Source organism: Mus musculus, chromosome 4 (assembly GCF_000001635.26).
Source record: "Mus musculus strain C57BL/6J chromosome 4, GRCm38.p6 C57BL/6J".
In the NCBI taxonomy this organism is placed as follows: domain Eukaryota; kingdom Metazoa; phylum Chordata; class Mammalia; order Rodentia; family Muridae; genus Mus; species Mus musculus.
Genome location: NC_000070.6, coordinates 95689741 through 95710036, shown reverse-complemented (window position 1 = coordinate 95710036; position 20296 = coordinate 95689741). Strand labels below are relative to the sequence as shown.

The 20296-nt window shown below is 39.5% G+C and overlaps 1 protein-coding gene across 25 annotated transcripts in view; it reads right to left on the bottom strand.

Moving 5' to 3' along the window:
• Fggy (FGGY carbohydrate kinase domain containing) overlaps positions 1-20296 on the bottom strand; it is a 369460-nt gene that overhangs the window by 216903 nt on the left and 132261 nt on the right. For all 25 annotated transcript variants that reach the window (XR_001784213.1, XM_017320430.2, XM_017320429.1 and 22 more), the window contains one exon: positions 12962-13077. Coding sequence is in view for 24 of the 25 variants with exons in the window: in XM_017320430.2 (XP_017175919.1) it covers positions 12962-13077 (116 nt within the window). In the remaining variant the exon portion in view is untranslated. The remainder of the gene's footprint in view (positions 1-12961; positions 13078-20296) is intronic.

Here is a 20296-nt window from a genome sequence, read left to right as displayed (position 1 = left end):
ACTTTCACAGCACTAGAAGGTAATATGCAAGCTTCTAAGGAAGGAAAGAAATAGTCTTACCCAGCTATAATGCCCATAAACCACACCAATGACCCACATGACAAGACTTCCCTAAAAGTGCAACAGTGACATTTATATCTTGGTGGTAACTAATAGCCATCTAACTGTACTCAAGGCCTGCTTAGCAGGTGGGAAAACTAGTCAACTGCACCTGGCTTGTGAGGCCATGGATCTTAGACGAGGACCTACAAGATCCATTGTGGTAAACAAGTTTAATTCCTAACTGTAGTCTAAATACTTATCTGCACATGGACAGATAAGCATAGATCTTAACAACCATCAAAACACTTGGTTTTTTTTGCAACAGCAGGGGACCATTATAAAAAAAGCCCAAATGGTTAAAATGAACAACTGATACTAGGGTGCCTATCGCCAGCTGATAAACCAGAAAAAAAAAAAACCAACAACAACAAACAAACAAACAAACAAAAAACCTCCTGCACCTGTGTCTCAGGAAACCCTGAGGAAAAAAACATGAAAGTATTTTAAGAGCCATAAATCCATGAAGGTTGCTATAAGATTGTGCCTTCTAGCTATTACAGAAAAAACTACACTAATGAAATCACAACAGCATGTTCTTAATCAGGACTTGAACAATTCAAACAACAGTTGGCATCACAATGCAGATGGGAGCAATCTCACCAGGTCCCATGCCTAGATGAAGAGGTAAATGCGATTAAAAACTGATGAGATAGGGAGAATTGGTCTTTCCCAGGGATTAGTCCCCTGTGTGGTTATCCAATGCTAAGTACTCACCACTAGAAATATGAATATATATGTACGTATATATTCATAATATGAACATATATATGTAACACTGAAAGAACTCTGCAGGCTGTATTTATATGATGATTTGTTCCTATGTCTATACAAAGGCTGAAGAAAAAGAATCCATAAATTCAGGTTGGACATGGGGGAACAGAATGGTGAATGGGGAAGGATAATGCAAATATATTTTAGTTCAATTTTTAAAAGGCTTTATATGAAGTCACTGAAGTTACCAAGCAGATATACTGCTTGCCCTTTGAACCCCACACAGGTTAAGTACTGGTTTGGTAGTACAAGGCAGCATCAGGTTGCAAACTCATGTTAGTCTAGCTCCCCAACAGTTACCCCAAAGTAAGTCTGGAAAATAAACACTGTTTTCCCCCAGTAGCAAGAGTCAACCTCAGACCTTTGTGCATGGTGTGCATCACAGAACAAGCAAGACACTGCAAAGATTTTGCTTTTAACAACGTGCTGGCAGCTGAGTTGCTTCAGTTTAAAGCCAAGATACAAAGTCCTTGACAGAAAAGGGCAGGAGGAGGGGCAAAGAACATGAAGTATTAATAAGCCTCATAAAATCATTACCTTGTCCCTTAAGTAGCTTCTGAAATAGGAACAGCAGGGAAGAACACCAATAGGGGTATTTGGTTTGCTCTCCCCTCCCATACGTTGTATATTTCTACAGGTAAAATGGTATGAAAATTTAACAGAATTTTAATGTCATTCTCTAAGTTTTATGATACCACAAAGAGATGATCTTCATTCTGCTCACCACAAGAGGAGATGGGTCACAGAGTAGGTGGATCCATGACTCATTACCTCCCAGAACCTGCAGAGGCTGCCTGAGTGGCAGGCAAACTTCTGGGATCAATAAAGTTCAAGGCAAGGCAGCGCCTGCCAGAAGGCCTTAAAGAAAGTCATTAGTCAACTAGTGACCCGACAAACTCATCACAGCAGCCCCCTGTTGTGGATTCTCAGAAAGGTTGATCTGTGCTGAGAAACTTAAAAGGTCATGGGTATCTAGAAGTCAAAACTCACAGAATGGGGTTGAGGGAAAGAAACCACAGAAGAACCATGGAGACAGGGGTAGGTCACCTCAGACACCAAGGTCACCACTTACCTTCTGCGTGACCATGAAAGTGAGGCATAAGAGTGATGACATGTCACATGCAATGCAAAAGCTAGTGGGGCACAGGAGAAGCCTCTCAAGAATGCTGGATGAACCCCTCTCTAAATGAATGACAATGATGACATAGCATCTAGTGTGCACAGGATCTAGATGCAAGTCCTAGGCGAATAGCCTTCAGAGAAAGGAAAAGTAAACTAATTGTGTACTTGATGTGATTAAAACTACTAGTTCAGCCTCTCAAGGAAATATTCTGTTCCTTCTTTCCAGGAATGTCAGGAGCCATCTCCTCAGCTTCTGCGGTGGTACTCAGAAAGAGGATTCATAAGTGAAGGTGAGAGGTCTCTTCCAATCAGCACCAATGTGCTTGAGTGACAGGCGGCCTGGAATTAAAATCTTGCTGAATGCCTACCATGCTTGTCTTGGGAAAGGTGATTTCAGGAGGTGAGTCAAACTCAGCCTGTTCAACTGTTTCACACTGATTGCTATATCCAGGTCCCTGCTCCTCTAATGATACCACTCCCTACCTGCATTGCTGTGGCGTTTTAACTGTGAGGCTCCGAGGAAAACACATGTCTTCAAATGCAATCTGAGCTCTCTTGAACTGAACCTCTGGCCTATGAGATTCCAGAATCTATGGCTTTTTAAACCTATGACCTTGAACACCAGAATGCCCTGCACTGTAGTTTCTTCATTAGTATAATGATACAATATTACCTACCAAGACTGGTTAGGAAAATTAGATTAATATTAAGAAATCACCTTGAAGCGATTGATATACAATGCATGAACATCTGCTTGGTTTAGTCAACCTCAGCAACCTAACACTCTAGTTAATCTACGTAACCACTAAGTTTACAAACCATAACCACTAAGTAACCACTAAGTTACACACAAACCATAGGGAATCTGCATTTTCCCATTTCCTGTATTTTAAATAAAAAGGGAGGACTATACATGTACACCGAATAAATATATCCCACCAAAAGAGACAACTGGAGTTGGGAGGCAATTTGGGGGCAGGGGAGAAACCTAGGGCAATGGAAACTCCCAAAAATCTATTAGGATGGCCCTAGCTAATACTACTAGTAATAGGGAATATTTTTCCTGAACCTGCTATCTCCTGTAACCAGGCAAGACTTCCAGTGGTAGGCTTCATATACCAACCCAGCTGTAAAACCTTCAACCTACAATCCGTCCTGCCAGCATGATGTGCTGGGGTAAAGATGACATAGAAATTGTGGGAATAGTCAACCAATAACTGGTCCAGCCTGAGACCTGACCCATAACATGAGAGGGAGCACATCCATGACACAGTGCCTGGAGGAACAGAAACCAGAGGTCAGAAGGCCCAGAAACTAGGATAGAACCAAACATGACTAGGAAAATAAGTCAGTGAAATGATGGCTACTGACATTCTGCTATACTCAGATTGGTGCCTAACCCAATTGTTATCAGAGAGACTTCATCCAGCAATTGATGGAACTGGATGTAGAGACCCACAGCCAAACATTAGGCAGAGTTCAGGGAATCCTGCTGAAGAAGGGAAGGATTGTTCGAACCAGGGGGAGTTGAGAGCATCACAAGAAAAGCCAGAGAATCAACATAGACTCAAAGGGGCTCACTAAGACTGAAGGGACAATCAGGGACCCTGCATGGCTCTAACCTAGGCCCTGTCCATATATGCTATAGTTGTGTAGCTTGGTGTTTTGTGGGACTCTTAACAAAGGGAGGGGTATTTATGATCCTTTTTCCTACTTTTGGGGCCCTTGTCCTCTTACTGGACTGCCTCATCCAGACTTAATATGAGGGGAAGTACCTAACGTATTGTAACTTGATATGCCATGTTTAATTGATAGCCCTGGGAACCCTACCTTTTTCTGAACCAAAACAGAGGAGGAGTGGATGAAGATGGAAGAGGTGGGGGAGATGATGGAGGTGGTGGGTGAGCAGAGGGAGGGAGAGGAAACTGCTGTCAGGATGTAATATATGAAAGAGTAAGCTAATTAAAACAATATCCCTCCAATTCCTTCCATGTCCTCCTGTTCCTAGCTTTCTCTCAAATTGATAGCTTTTTTATTTTATTATAATTGCCATGTATATATGCAATATATAAAATTACAACCCGATGACTTCATTTTTGTTGTTTGTGCGCATATCATTCTAGGGCTGCAAAACCACTTATGGTGCTTATCTTTGGGAGAGGCTAATTCTCCTCTCAGCAGTCATTTGGCACCAACAGTTTTTTGTCTAGCACTGGGACTCCATGAGAATCTCCCTCTTCTGAGTTAGCATGTCTACTGATGGTGTCATTGTTCAGGTCTGGTTTAGAAAGCCCATCTCACAATTAAATTTCTGATCCTCTGGTCCTTTCTATTTTCTCCCCCATCTCTGATAATGTACTGACTGAGCATCAGGTATATGAGTTGTGCTTCAGATATATCCACCGAGGTTAAGCTCTGGTGATGGCTACGTTGTATACTGTTGTGGCTTTATGTAATGGTCTCCATTTGCTGTAAAGAGGTGTTCTTTGATGATAGATGGGAGGCAGCTATGGATTCTCTTCTAAGATCCACGACGTCAATAGCCCTGGGAAATCAGCTGTATGTACAGTACCAGGTATGATTTTCTTCCTGTTAAGTGGGCCTTAAGTCTAATTACATAGCTGATGGTTATCACTAAGATATGAGTGCAACTACTGCACCTATGGTTCATATGTATTACGGTTATGTAGGACTACCGATTTCTTCCTTCTCTTGGCAGCTTACATAGTAGTTTATGGTACTGTGGAAGCTAGACTGTAGGAAGGAAGCATTCAGGTTAGATCCAGATTTAAAAATCTGAGTCTTCTCTCTTAAGTGTTGGTGTCTTCAGCAATAGAGACCTACCTTCAATCTCTAAGAGGCAACCAAGGGCAATAGCAACAGACGACATTGTTTTGAGAGTCACCTGGACTACCCTGACCAACAACTAGATAAGAGATTTCTCATGCCTGGCACTGGGGATTTTGGTAGATAATCTATGGTCAGCATGTTAGGTCAGGCAATGTGGTATAACTACAATTAATATATGATATATGATATGCAATATATATCACATATGTTTACATATTATGTATACATTTAGAAAAATATAAAATAATACGATTGCCTCAGTCTTTATCAAACAGTCTTGGTGGTTTTTGTCTCTGCTACTATATTTTTAATAAGCAAAAAAAAAAAGGTTTTTAAAAAATATTGTTAATGATATAGTAGCTGTTAGGGTCCAAACTTTTGGGAAACAATGTAATGATAATTATGATATCATATGCTATTACTGAGTAGCAATTCAGTTTTAGTTTCATAAGGTATGTGAGAGCACCTTCAGCTTAGTCTATTACTTATGGATATATAGCTGGGTGTGACTACACTGAGCCACAATGGTCAAACTATTCTTCTAAGTTGCACTTATCTTAGTTTCCTCCACTTCCAACATGGTTTCAGCATCCTCACGAGCACTGTTTCCTTTCAACCTTCTTGACTGTAGCCACACCAGCTACATGGTCCTTTCCATGGTCTCCCTGTGTGTATCTCTGTCTCTCACTATGGCTCTCTCTGTCTCTGTCTGTCTCTGTCTCTTTGACCTGTCTCTGTCTCTCTGTCTGAACACCATTTTGATTGACCCCATTCAAAGATTGAATGCATCACAGCTTAGTTTAAAACCTTCTTCAGACATTTTTCAGTCACATGAACATACATTCCTGAAAGCAGCACTGGCCTATTTTGATAACATTTACCACAGAGGCAATGTAGTGATTTATAATGCTCCAATCCTCTGTGTGAAGTCAGGAACCTCGGGACCTTTAGTTCTTTTGTTCTCAGAATCTAACAGTGCATCACATTGAGTTAGTGAATTAGAGCTAAGAAGGAAATGAAAGATTATTCAGTCATTAATATAACCTTATCTCGCATATCATGAGTCCACTTCCTGTACTGTTCCTCCTCTGAATATAATTATCAAAGCCCTTTTGGGTTCTTCCCTGGATTGGGCCTGACAGCAGTCCAGTGATGACTCTATTTTTGCTATAGCATTGTAAATGCTTTTGAACGCTGTGTTGGTTGGTTAGGTGCTATTTGACTGAGTCCTTTCCAGAAGTCACACATTTTTCACACATCATCCTTGTTCATTCAAGCCCTTCGAGCATTATTACAAACAAAGAAACTAAATCTCAGGGACAATTGGCATCTTGCTCATTTTATGCAGCCAGTCAGTGGTGTATCTAGGATCTTATCCAGTGCTTTTCTCACTTGAAAGATTGTGATTTCTGGATTCCTCCAATATGAAACAGAAATTAAACTCATTTTGAGGTTTTATGGAAAAATAAATAACACAGAGAAAAGTATTCTTTAAAAGTTGTAAAGCACTGTAGGAACATTAGTCATAGATTTCCCCCTAATTATCACTAAAATAATGTGTATTTTTAATTTGTATGTGGCTACACGTCCTTCAGTTCATGATAAATCATTCAAACAACAGTTAAAAATATCTCCAGCCATATGTAACTGAATAATTTAGACAGGCCTGTAATTCCAGCAAAGATAACTTCTTAGGGTTTAATTGTCTTATTCCTTGCTGGGAAAAAGGTTGTGTAATCCCAAGAGTAGTTTTAAAAAGGCATTTCACGACTTCAGATTTTGATAATAATTATTGGAATTATTCCAGGGTACTATCTTTACATATATGACCTGTCATATGGAAGCATTCAGGTTCAGAGGAATTAACAGTTCTTATAATAATAGCTAATATTTGCTAGAAATATTTTCCAATCTTTGCAATATACCAGAGGAGGTGCAAAGAGCTCACGTTGCACATGGCAGAGCTTGCATGGCTCATAGATTGCAGAAACAGAATTATAACAAGCCTATCTAAATCTGGAGATAAGGAACATCCTTTAAGTAGGAAATAACCAATATTTTACTTAATTATTCTTGTTTGTCTACATAAGTTAGTCGTTTTAAGAGTTGATATTTATGCTTCCAGATTCAACTGCCCCGCTACCTGGACAAAGCATACCATTGTTAAGGAGGTTCTCTGGTGTCAGCTGACCTGAGTTCTGTTCTTGATGAGTGGTTCTTCCCACTCAGCTGACAACACCTAGACTGCCTTAATAAGCAACATTGTTGTAAACCTTCAAATAGGAGAACTGGCACAGAAGAAAGAAAGTTACATGGATGGGAGTTCAGTGGTGGCCAAGTGGGGATGCAGGAGGGCTGACTTCTGTGCTCAGGTGTGTCTCTAAGATGCTGTAAAATCAAGAAAATTCACTCCGTATCTCTGAGGCTCAGTTGTTATCTCTAAATTGAGGGTACTAGAATAAGACCCTTATTTTCCTTTCCTCTAATAGTTATTTACTCTTTAGTAGGAAGGAGGAATCTTGAGGGTTAACCTTATTTCTGAGTGTTTCCAATCATCTTCCAGATGCCAAACTGTAGGGAGGAACAGTGCATACCCAAAAAGCTTCTAAAAACCATTACTTGCCATTATCACATCATGATGTGGTCATCACTGCTCCCTTGTCCTTCTAGCTCTCTGAGGCTGTTCCTGGAAGGGACAATAGCTGAAATGGTATTTCTGGGAACCTAAGGGGTGGATGTGCAGTGTTGGAAGGTTGGGAAGGGAGTGATCCTGTACAGGATGCCAGGGCACAGTTAAAAATGATAAGAACCAACATTCCTACAGGCTGCAAAAACCATGCCCTGGGACATCTGAGATCACTCTAAACTTCACAATTCACGACAGATATTTACAGACAGGAAAGAAGGTACTCTACATGATTACAGAGAACAAATGGTGGCAGGACATAATCAAACACTCATCTTCACTGAAGCTCCAGACATGCGTAGTGTTCCTTGTTCCTTCCCTTTTATTTGCAGATTAGCATAAATAGTAATTTGATCATATCTTAAAAGCAATGACGCAAATACCATTATGTGGAGGCTCTTACTAGTGGCCCATCTTCAAGTCCTACAAGGTATCAGTCCTCTGTCCTCTATCCTACCCCATCCAGCAATTTGATGACATTCCACTTTTCCATTCCTCCATGCCTCTACGTATATTGTCCCTTCTTCTGTAGAAGCATTCCTTCTTTTCCTGGTAAGGGGCACTCATATATTTCAATCACTTTTCCAGTACTACCCCTTGAGAAGACATCCTTGGATCACTACCAACATCATCAATAAGTCTTATAGTGTTTCTTCATAGTACTGGGGAACACACATTAAATATAATTTTTTTAAAAAATGATTTTTAAATCACCTTAAATTATGGAATATGTGCACATGAGTACAAGTGAACTCAGAAGCCAAATGTGTTGGCTATCACAAGAGCGTAAGTTACCACAAGCAGTTGTGAGCTGCCAAATGTGGGTGCTGGGAACTGAAATCACTCCTGCCCTCTTACTGAAAATCTTGATAGTATTCACTGTTGAAAAAAATCTGATAACTCTAGGGATATGTAAAACAGGTAGGGCTGCATCCTGTATAAAGCATCAGGACAGGCTTGCCATGGGTCTCTTCATGGGCCACCTACACTCAAGCCAGTGGTCTGTCTCAGCCCATGAGTCAAGCAAGTCAAATGAATGAAGTTTGTACCAGAAAAATAAAACTAGATGTTTCCTTTCTGTGTGCCAGCTTCCTACATGGAGCATGAGTGGGTGGATCAGTATCATGAAGAACCTAATATCTGAAAGCAGAGACAAAAGACTGATTGGCATTAGCTCCAGCTATTGTTCTGCCTGGAGTCCCTTCTTAAGTAGGAGATGCTCATGAGGATCGCTGTGAGCACTGACTTTGTGAAATAAATCTAGCCTATCACCTAGAACTATCCTTTGCTTCAAAGAATTGTTAAGAACTCCATTAAGCTTTTCACATAACTAAAGACAAGAAAAGATATTTTTTTAGGATGTCCTTCATCCAGACATATATTGACTCATTCATCATGCATTTCAACGGTATTTACACTATGCTATGTGATTTTGCCCACAGTGTATGGCACTTAAAATATGGTCTCATTGGGCAGAGAAACCCAGTTTAATAAAATGGCAGCCTCCTTCCCCTCTGGCACGGATCTTTTTCCACATGTGCTTTGTCTTTGCTCCTATTTCTCACAGTCAGCAACTCTGCTTGGCCCTTGCATTTGCTAAGTGTCAGGCTTTCCTGATCACAAATAATGAACAATCTAAACGTTAGCACACTGTGTCTTTTGACATAATACAACTCTAAAGTGTAAATAATCTCTCAGAAATTTAGTTATGCTGGTCCAATAATTTTCAAAACATGGCCTCCTCCAGTAAAAACAATAAAATGTTTTTCCCAGGAAGTAAAAAGGCAACTGTGATTTTCTGGAAGGGAGCCTGGATAATCGATTAGAACAGGTGGGACTCTGCCTCTCTTCCGAAGGATCTGTCCCCCTGCTGAGGTCTTCCTTCCTGCCTGCCTTTGATAGATGTTTGGGATTAAACAGGTGACCTGGGAATGATTTGCCTGGAACAAAAGGTCAGAACTTACTGACACAAGTCATTTTATTGGACTTTGGGTAGATAATCCCCTACTTAAAAAAGAAAGAAACAGAAAGATGCCAGGAAGGGAGTAGGAGAAGAGGTGAGAAGCTGGGCAGACACAGTGGGTTATGCTTTCTCCATCACTCACAACACTGAAACAACAGTCTCTAAGAACATTTTCTATTATATTCTTTTAAATCATAAAATTATTTTATTTACCTTCTACGATGTCCCATAACCAAATTGACCAAATAACAATTTGTGCCTTGTCCTTGAGACACACCATATTAAATATCACATTTGATCACTAACTTATATTTCATAAATAATTTATTTCAAGAGCATTCCTCCATGAGACTCTCCCATGCTGAGGTGTTCTGTTTTCAGGGAAAGCATTTATTTACAGCCTGAGCCAAAGAAGGCTGGTAAAGACTTGGCTAAAAGCTCTGCATGGAGAAAATTATGGTAATTGTATTAATGCTCAAACACAAGGCACTCGATGCTCAAATCTGCTAAAAGGTTTTGTGCTAGGTTGCCCACATCTTGACGGGCAATGAGGCCATGAGAAGTGCTTAATTCTTGATAGAACACTTCCGAGACTCATCTTTCCTAGTTCCAAGAACAACTGAAGAATCAGAGGAAGCTTCCAGAAAAACTCAAAGTCTCCTCCTGAAAGTCTTAAGCTTTGTGTTCACACTGAAGCTTCAAGCTCAACTAACAAGACAGGAAAATCAAAAGAAACATCATACAATTAATTCTGATAAATGGTTGTGTTTTAATTTGTGTCCAGCAAATTATAGTTCATAATATGTCTCCTTCTGACATCTATTAAAAATCCATTAACTTAACAGGCAAATATTTAATAAAGTTACTCTGGAAAACGTCTGCTAGGTCAACATTATGGACTTTTAATGAATATTTTTTGTAACTTGCTCTACTAGAAGAATTAACATACTAACTGAACATGTATCACATACAATATTAGAAAAAGAAGAAAATGTCAACATAATAAAAAATAGGAGTTTAAGGTAGAACCATGTCACTTCAGATGCTATTAAAACCAGTCATTTTAAATCTAGAGCTTTTAAAAGATGGAAGCACTAATCTCCTAATACCAGTTTACCCCTCACCAATCACATGACACAGTAATCCCAATACAACAATGAGCATTCTCAGGCTAGGATGGGATATCTAAGGGTAAACAACAAAATGCTATGTGAACAAGGTTGCTGTCTAGTAAGGAATCAAGACATGTAAACAGATCATCACTTCATTCTGTGGAGCTTTCCCTAGTAAACATCTTAAGGACAATGGGTAACACTGATTTTCACAATGCCTTAAGTAACTAAAGTGAAAATCTGTGTTCCGGTACAGTGTAGTGATGCTGGCTAACTTGGAACTTATCTTCATGTTTAGAAGCTTCTTCTAACCTCTGATGCTCACCTAGAAGCAAGCTGACTTGTGTGAAACAAAGCCTGAGGGATATAGAGGGAGGAGAATTAGGATCGTTCTTTCCCACAGGCACTCTCCTCAGACAGAGAGATTCTACCTTTTCCCACCCTGGACCAGGTACTGGTGCTTATTGCAATCTCGTTTAAGTTGGCTTTGAGTGTTTGAGTACTGTGGTTTCTAGTGCTAACCCCAGCAGAGGCCAGTTGTAGAACTACATCAACTCTCTCAGTGTAGAATGTTCCAAAGAAACAAGAAACATCCCGACACAAACTGTAAACCTTGAAAGTGGTTAAAGAAATCTAACCTGACTTCCTATCTGTAAAATAGGAACACGAAGTTACTAGTTTTTGAGGCCAGAGAATATAAATCACCTAACTGGAGACCTAGACGTCAGTTGATGAGCTTTCTACTTTCTTCCCTCGTTGCAAGCTCTGAGCCTTTTCTACCAGCTCAGATTCTCAAGTGGCTTTGGCTGAGCCACAGACCCAGCGCAGTACTCTGCTCACTATTCTAGCTTTGCTTCTTTGTCTCGGGTGAGCTAGTGGAGGTAGAGCAGCTCACAGATTGCATACCGTGACTGGCCGTGCAGGTGCTTGCTTGAATTCTGCATGTTTGTTTCTAATATACTTGAGCGTTTCATAGAGCAATCATGAAGATTCCACCAGAGAAAAGTCTACAATAGTTAACTATGGAGATCAGAAGCTTCACCAAATGTCACTTGCTGTTTACCAATTTAAAATCATAATTCTCACATTTCAATAGGAACATAGATGGGCATATGACCACCCACCCAATAAATATTACATTTTAAATCAGTTTGATTGCATAATAGGGTCTGCTAATACGTGCTAGTCAATAAGAGGTAACAGAAGTGAGGTTATACTGCCTCCAAAACCAACTCTTAGGTTGTTTTTTAAAGAGTTAGTTATTTTTATGGAGATGAGTATATTGTTTCCATGAACACCAAAAGAGGGCATCAGACCCCATTATAGATGGTTGTGAGCCACCACGTGGTTGCTGGGAATTGAACTCAGGACCTCTGGGAGAGCAGCCAGTGCTCTTAACCTCTGAGTCATACCTCTAGCCACCCCGCCCCTTAGGTTGTTTTGATTCTTCCTTTTTACTTGCTGAGAACTTATGAGAGCTCAACAAAATTGCACTAATGGCTGCTTGCTTCTTTTGTGTTCCATTAGAGAGGAATGAGATATCTTTCATAATCCAATATACTTCTAGATCTTGTCATAATGCTATAGCCAGCACATTAAACAAATTAAGAGGGACTTCTATTCAAGCATATGTGCCCACTTCCCTAACTAGCAATTACTTACCAGAATAATTAGTAGTAATTATACAAAATAAACATCATTCTGTGAAATGGCCATATAAATGCTAAAGGTTAATGTGTCATAATTATGCTTACCAGATACTGAAACTTGCACCAGCTAAATACCTACCAGCCCCTCAGATATGTGCCATCTAGGTAAAGCCACATAAGATTGGTAGTCTGTGGCTCAGTAAGCATTGGCTTACATCCTGCCTTTTGTCTCATTTCTGATTCTGCTAGTTTAGACACTTCAATTTTATTTTTTCCTATTGTTCTTTTGTGTTTTTTCTTGAACCAAATTCATGAGATCATTTTCCTACTTCTGGAATGATCCCCATGTGCCTTCTTGATGATGTTACTCCTAACTGCTTTATGCATCATCATTCTGAGTCAGGACCAGGACAGATACACTATTTCAGGACATATCTTCACTATATATCTATATCTATGTCTATGTCTATGTCTATGTCTATGTCTATGTCTATGTCTATGTCTATGTCTATGTCTATGTTAGACATAGATATAGATATACCCAGTTCAAACAAGTCAGAAAAGTAGTATCTAAAGAATATATCACAGCTGATATATTCTGAAAACCCTAGTCTTGAAAAAAATAGATTATCTATAATGTAATTCAAACAAAAAAAATCTCACAAATATCCTGATATATTGTACTTTGGATTTTCTATTATTTTACCTATTTTGCTGTAATTATCATCAATGAGATCTTCCAGTCCAATCATCTTCCAGAAGCTGTCATCCCAACCTTTCTCTGCTGAGTATGTCCATTTGCACACCAAGGAGCAGAGAGACCTAGAAAAATTGGAGAGAGGCAAGAGCAACAGTGTGAACAAACTTCCTTCATATTTTGCCAAGTAACTGCCCTGGTCTCCAGTACTGTGGTGGCACAGAGGAAACAATAATTATGTGTCCCTGCTTAGATAACAGGTTCTCCATATACCTGGAAATGAATGCTAGCTCCTTTTGCTTTCAAAACAGACTCTGTCATACATAGTTTCTGGCCAAACAAACACAGTAAGTAAATATTTGAAACATGTGGGATAATTATGAATTATAATACTAATTAGCTATTAGATGACACTGAGTAAACTTTTCAAGTTGAAATGTAATATTGATATGCCTATATTAAATAGTTCTTTATCATTAGGATTCACATATCAAATATCTATGTATATGACTGATGTGGTATTTGTGGCTTGTATGAAAATAACACATGAAGAGGAAGTGAATGGTCCTGGGCTACTGGCTACAGGAGTGGAGATGAAGTCACAGGATTCTTAGCATCATCTACTTTTGTACATCTTCGAAGTTCTCTATTGTAGAAATACTTCTTTTAATGTCTGCTATAAAGGAAATAATATGCCACTGTAATCACAATCAATATCTTAATACTCTAAGGTATTTTCCTTTCAGCTTCATTTCACAACGTCACCCTTAATATTCTATAATTCTTCTTTAAAAATACCTCACCTCTATGAAACACTGTTTTTGTATACTTCTTTGCATCTGTGCCATCATTTACAGTTTAAAGCTCTCCCAACTTTCTTCATCCTGATTCAACATTTCAAACTCTTAACTTTAACATAAGATGAAACTCTTGTATGTATGTATGCATGCATGCATATTTTGCTAGTGCCAGAGATCAACTTCAGATTCTTATGTGTGCCAAGTACTAGGCATTCACACCCATGCCCAGAGTCTACATATCTTAAGTCATTTTTATCACACTGTAATTAATAACTGCTTTTTCCTAGGTACTACCTATATTTTTTCAACCTGCTCTCCATATATTGCCCACTGCAAACTTTATAAACCTCTAACTTTTCCATGAACTCTTTGTAAGATGTCTGTGTCTGCCTCTTGGCCACTCCCATCACTGAATTCTCTGTTGCGCAGTACTAAGTTGTTGGTACACCCCTGTAGTTAGCCTTTCTTTCTCACTTCTCATTATTTATTCTTCCTGGAATGGTTTTCTCACTATGCATCAGATTCCTAGTTAGCTACTATAAGTTAGCTCAGACTGTCTCTCTTCAGCAAGCCCCAAAAGAGAACACGTTGAGCCAAAAGCGTCTCTCTATGTATATATCTGGCCATATCCTGGCCTTAGACTGACTACTGTGGCTTTATGCTTATTTCTTCTCAACCCCTCCCACTAAAACAGACACCTTTTTATATCACAAAGTTTACTTCTTGTCTCTGTATCACAAGTACTTACCTCATGCAAATGTATGTTTAGCTATCAAGCATCCTTGTTGAATAGAAACATTAAAAAATCTTCACATTGCCATAGGTATGTGGCAAAACCAAGGAAATCATAGTAATACCATTTTAAGGATAAGCAAAGACCAATTCCATGGGACAAAGTCTTGATGCAACTCATTCAGTGATACATAACCGTTCACTTGATTGGTTTTTAGTGGCTACTATAATCCTGATGCTGTGGTAGGCCTTAAGTGGCAAGTAGTATGTACAAGACCTAGTCCTTTATTGTCCCAGAAGCAGAAAATTCAACTGGGGAGACAGACATTCCTTAAACAATTACATATAAACTCCTACAGTAACAATTAACCCTAAGAGACATGAGAAAATACGTTACAATCTAGTGCTAGGAGTGGATGCTTACATAGTGCGGAAGAATGTATCAAGGTAGGCTCCACAGATGTAGTATCATTTTACTAAGGCCTAACTTGAAAGTAAGCAACAGACATTTATCCTTATTTTTTTTTTTTTTGGTTGTACATGCTTGCAATGCCACCGACAATGGAGGAGTGTTCCTCTTTCTCCACATCCTCGCCAGCATCTGCTGTCACCTGAATTTTTGATCTTAGCCATTCTGACTGGTGTGAGATGGAATCTCAGGGTTGTTTTGATTTCCATTTCTCTGATGATTAAGGATGCTTAACATTTTTCAGGTGCTTATCAGTCATTCGGTATTCCTCAGGTGAGAATTCTTTGTTTAGCTCTGAGCCCCATTTTTTAATGGGGTTATTTGATTTTCTGGAGTCCACCTTCTTGAGTTCTTTATATATATTGAATATTAGTTCCCTATCTGATTTAGGATAGGTAAAGATCCTTTCCCAATCTGTTGGTGGCCTTTTGTCTTATTGATGGTGTCTTCTGCCTTACAGAAGCTTTGTAATTTTATGAGGTTCCATTTGTTGATTCTTGATCTTATAGCACAAGCCATTACTGTTCTGTTCAGGAATTTTTCCCCTGTGCCTATATCTTCGAGGCTTTTCCCCACTTTCTCCTCTATAAGTTTCACTGTCTCTGATTTTATGTGGAGTTCCTGGATCCACTTAGATTTGACCTTAGTACTGGCGGGTCCTCAGAAAATTGGACATAGTACTGCCGGAGGATCCCTCAATACCTCTCCTGGGCATATATCCAGAATATGTTCCAACTGGTAAGAAGGACACATGCTCCACTATGTTCATAGCAGCCTTATTTATAATAGCCAGAAGCTGGAAAGAATCCAGATGCCCCTCAACAGAGGAATGGATACAGAAAATGTGGTACATTTACACAATGGAGTACTACTCAGCTATTAAAAAGAATGAATTTATGAAATTCCTAGGCAAATGGATGGACCTGAAGGGCATCATCCTGAGTGAAGTGACCCAATCACAAAAGAACTCACATGATATGTAGCCACTGATAAGTGGATATTAGCCCAGAAACTTAGTATACCCGAGATATAAGATACAATTTGCAAAACACATGAAACTGAAGAAGAACGAAGACCAAAGTGTGGACACTTTGCCCCTTCTTAGAATTGGGAACAAAACATCCATGGTAGGAGTTACAGAGACAAAGTTTGGAGCTGAGACGAAAGGTGGACCATCTAGAGACTGCCATACCCGGGGATCCATCCCATAATTAGCCTCCAAACACTGACACCATTGCATACACTAGCAAGATTTTGCTGAAAGGACCCTGATATAGGTCTCATGTGAGGCTATGTCGGGGCCTAGCAAACACAGAAGTGGATGCTCACAGTCAGCTATTGGATGGATCACAGGGCCCCCAATGGAGGAGCTAGAGAAAATACCCTAGGAGCTAAAGGGATCTGCAAACCTATAGGTGGAACAACAATATGAGCTAACCAGTACCCCCCGGAGCTCGTGTCTCTAGCTGCATATGTATCAGAAGATGGCCTTGTAGGCCATCATTGGAAAGAGAGGCCCTTTGGTCTTGCAAACTTTATATGCCTCAGTACAGGGGAACACCAGGGCAAAGAAGTGGGAGTGGGTGGGTAGGGGAGTGGGGAGGGGAGGGTATTGGGGACTTTGGGGTTAGCATTGGAAATGTAAATGAAGTAAATACCTAATTAAAAAAATATTTTTTTGATATATCACAGATGGCAGAACATGTCAGGTTGTATTAAGGGGCAGAAAAACAGTAAAGAGTTGCTTATACCAGTACAAACAATATATATGTGCTACCTATGTCCTTGATTTAAACAAGGTCATTCCCCCTTCTCACAGTGGATCCATTTTCATCCAGTGGATGAAGGTAAGAGCTAATTATGAAATAAGCTCTCAAGTATGGAGTAGCCTAACATCTCCTTGAATGTCATCAGAATTTTCAACCTTTGGAGGCTCTGATAGATTTTTGGAAAAAATAAACAAACCTATGAACAACAGATAAGTTCAAAGGATTATTTCCAGTACCCCTAGCACATGGGATAGCTCTTCTCAGCTTAACTCCCATCAACATCCAGAAACTCAGGTACCTCTACTTTGGCAGTAAGTTTCATCTTAGTTAACTACAGCTGCTGCTGTCCTCATTTTTGTCCACTTGGTAAGCATCGTCTTCCTTACACTCCAGCTCAGTGTTGTTGCCCTGTGAAAGTTTGCTTTGACCCCAAAGCCAAACTCATGGTCCCTCCTTTAAGGTTCCAAGTAATCTATAAATCTAAATATCCCAGGGAGGTTGTCATGGCTGCCTGACTTTACCGCCTTTCTCTTGTGCCTGACAGTGGAGTATCATCCTTTTACCCCTGCATTGTTCAAAGAACCTCCTTTTAAGTTTTGGGCAATGATTCAAGATTGCAATTAGGCAAAGAATGACTCAGAAATGATGGCCAACCGGTTACTGGTCTAAATTTGAAGATACTTGGTGTGTTTTAGCTTGTTTTCTTGAACCTTCATTTTTTTTTCCCCATGAGGAACCCATGCTGAGGTAGCTAATGGGGAGGGTAACAGAGAAATGAAAAGGATCACCTTCATCATGTTTAGATTACACCCCTAGATTGTCCTGTATCAGTTAGAATCAGGGAGCTGAGAATCTGGCCGAGAGCAGAACCATCCACCAGAGCTCAGAGGAAATAATCTTCCCCCGAGCCACATAAGTGAAGATTAGGTTCAACAACTGAAACCTGGTGATAGTGTGCAGCTGAGCAATTATTAACTCACAACACAAGTAAATTAGTCCAAATGTATTTTTCTTCATTAACAAGGAAAAGAAATCAAATGCTTATTTCTTACAGTAAATATGTAAATATGAATACTAGCCACAGAGTATTCATTGGAAGAAAATGATTAAACAGGAGGCAGGAAGTTTTATGGAAATAAATTCCTCTGAAAACCCATTCTATATATAGCTTATTAAAATGCAATTTAGGGGTGTCTCTCTCCCCACTTCTCTCTCTGTGTATGTCTGTGTCTCTGTCTCCCTCTGTGTGACTCTCTATCTCTCTGTCTCTGTCTCTCTCTCTCCCCCTCCCCCCATGTGGTGTGTGTGTGTGTGTGTGTGTGTGTGTGTGTGTGTGTGTGTGTGTGTGTGTGTTGGCCTGGAACTTACATAGCCAAGGCTAGCCTGAAACTCGTGGGCATCTTGCAGCCTCAGCCTCCTGCATACAGGGATTATGGACATGAGCTACCATGTACAACTTCTCTGTTCATTCGAATCTCTTTAGAATCAATTGACAGCGATTACTGGGATGCCCCTGCTACAGCAAAATCAGCAATATTTAAACAGTACATCTGAGATCACAGGCTCTCAGTGACTCTCTAGAAGAAAGTTATAATTGTATCACATCAGTGAAAAAATGACAAGGTCCTAATGGCAGAATAAATAGTGTACCTTGCCTGGAAGCTTCTACTAAAATCAAGACGTTGACAACCCCCAAAGTATTCTACTGGGCAACCTGCCCTCCAGGGCCTCTAACTGCTGGCCAGTACCCTCAAAGTCAGCCAAAATGTCAGGACAGGAGTGCTGTATTTTTTATGGAGTTTCTTATGCCAAAGGACTCTAAAATGCATACAAATATCAAAAGCATAGATCCATTGGTATATCAAAGTAACACAATGCAAAACAATATGAAACACAGTACCTAGAGTTGGGCATGGTAATAAATATAAGAGAGTAAGGTCACTCAGAAACATCTAAAACATCCAAGAGAAGCAGGTCCCTTTGAAGAAAATAATCATGAAGCTATTTGAAAAATACTTCAATGAAAAACCACAAGAGATGAGGAGGGAAAAATGGAAAATTATCTTAGAAGAAAAAAACAAAGTAATTCAAAATTAAATTTTAAAGTTTAAATTGTTTGGGCTAGCATGATGTCTCAGCAGACACCTGCTATGCAAACCTGACCACTTAAGTGTAATTCCCAGACCCCACATTAAGGTGGAAGAAGATAAGTGATGCAAACTAGTAGTCCGTTATGTCTCACAAGTGAGCTATGTCAAATGCATGTGCCTTCTAACACTAACACACACACACACACACACACACACACACACACACACACAGGTAGTAATGGTAATAGTAGATATTAAGTTTTCTACAGATAAACTACCACCAGCTTGGATGGAAATCAATGCAATGTCCTTGGAATAGCAGGTGAAGAAATGTCTTACAACAAGGAGGAAAGACAGAAAGATAGGACTAGCAAGGGGTGGGGGTCAGAGAGAGCATCCTAACATGATAGTTACAGGAATGCCAGAAGGGATCTTTAAAGGCTAGAAAGGAACAATGGACAAAACAGATGAGGGACATACTCTAAGCAAATGCATGCAGTACTAGGCTCTTCATATACTGTGCCAAGGCAAAACTTAATCCTGCGGATTAAATATTCTCATTAAGTCCAGGAAATACTTAAATTTCAAGACTAAACAGAAAATTACACATGCTGCCAGACAGAAAAACTAAGTTGCTTACAAAACGGAAGGACCCAAACAAGCTTAAAAAAAAACCCCAAAAAACTCATTTATATCCCTGGAATGCAGAAAACATAAGAATAATGTAGATTGCTAAGAAAGATTGATCCAAGAATCTTACACCCAGACAAAATATTATTTAGCTCTCAAAGGAAAAGAAAAACATTTTCAGCATACAAGGGTTTTAAAAAGTAAACTACTCACATCGGCTTTCTGAGGACAATGCTTGAGAAAACATACACATTACCTACTGGTTCAGAGGAGCTATGTCAGCATAGAAAAGAGCAGCAAGAGGAATAACATGACTGGTAAACATTTATGTTGTTTATATCACCTTCCTTTCTCCACGCATGTATACATATAAGCGTGCACATTTATTTGTATGTGCTTAAACACATACATCTATGCAGATGTATGTCTACATATAGATGAAAGCATATTCAATCTAAACAGGTGATGATAATGCAAACAAAGCTTGTAAATATGGAGTTTTCTGGAAGCATAACAGGCATGGCGTAATACAAGTAAAATCCAACGGAAGGCTTAGAACTGAAAAAATATACATAAACCTTCAAAGTAAAAAAATTAGTTAGGGGGCATGTCTTAGTCTGTGTTGTTGTATCAAAATACCCAAAGCTGACAGTTTGCCTCCACCAAAGCCCACATAACCAAAAACGCAAGACCAGACACCAGAAGCCCTTTTTGAAGTGTTTGTTTAAGGCTTTCTAAGAGACTCCCTAAACATACAGCCTATTACTGTTTCCTATGAATTTTACCCTGAGGTGGAAGGTAAGTCTCTACTGCTGAAGACACCAAGCACTTCAGACACAGGATACAGAGAGAGC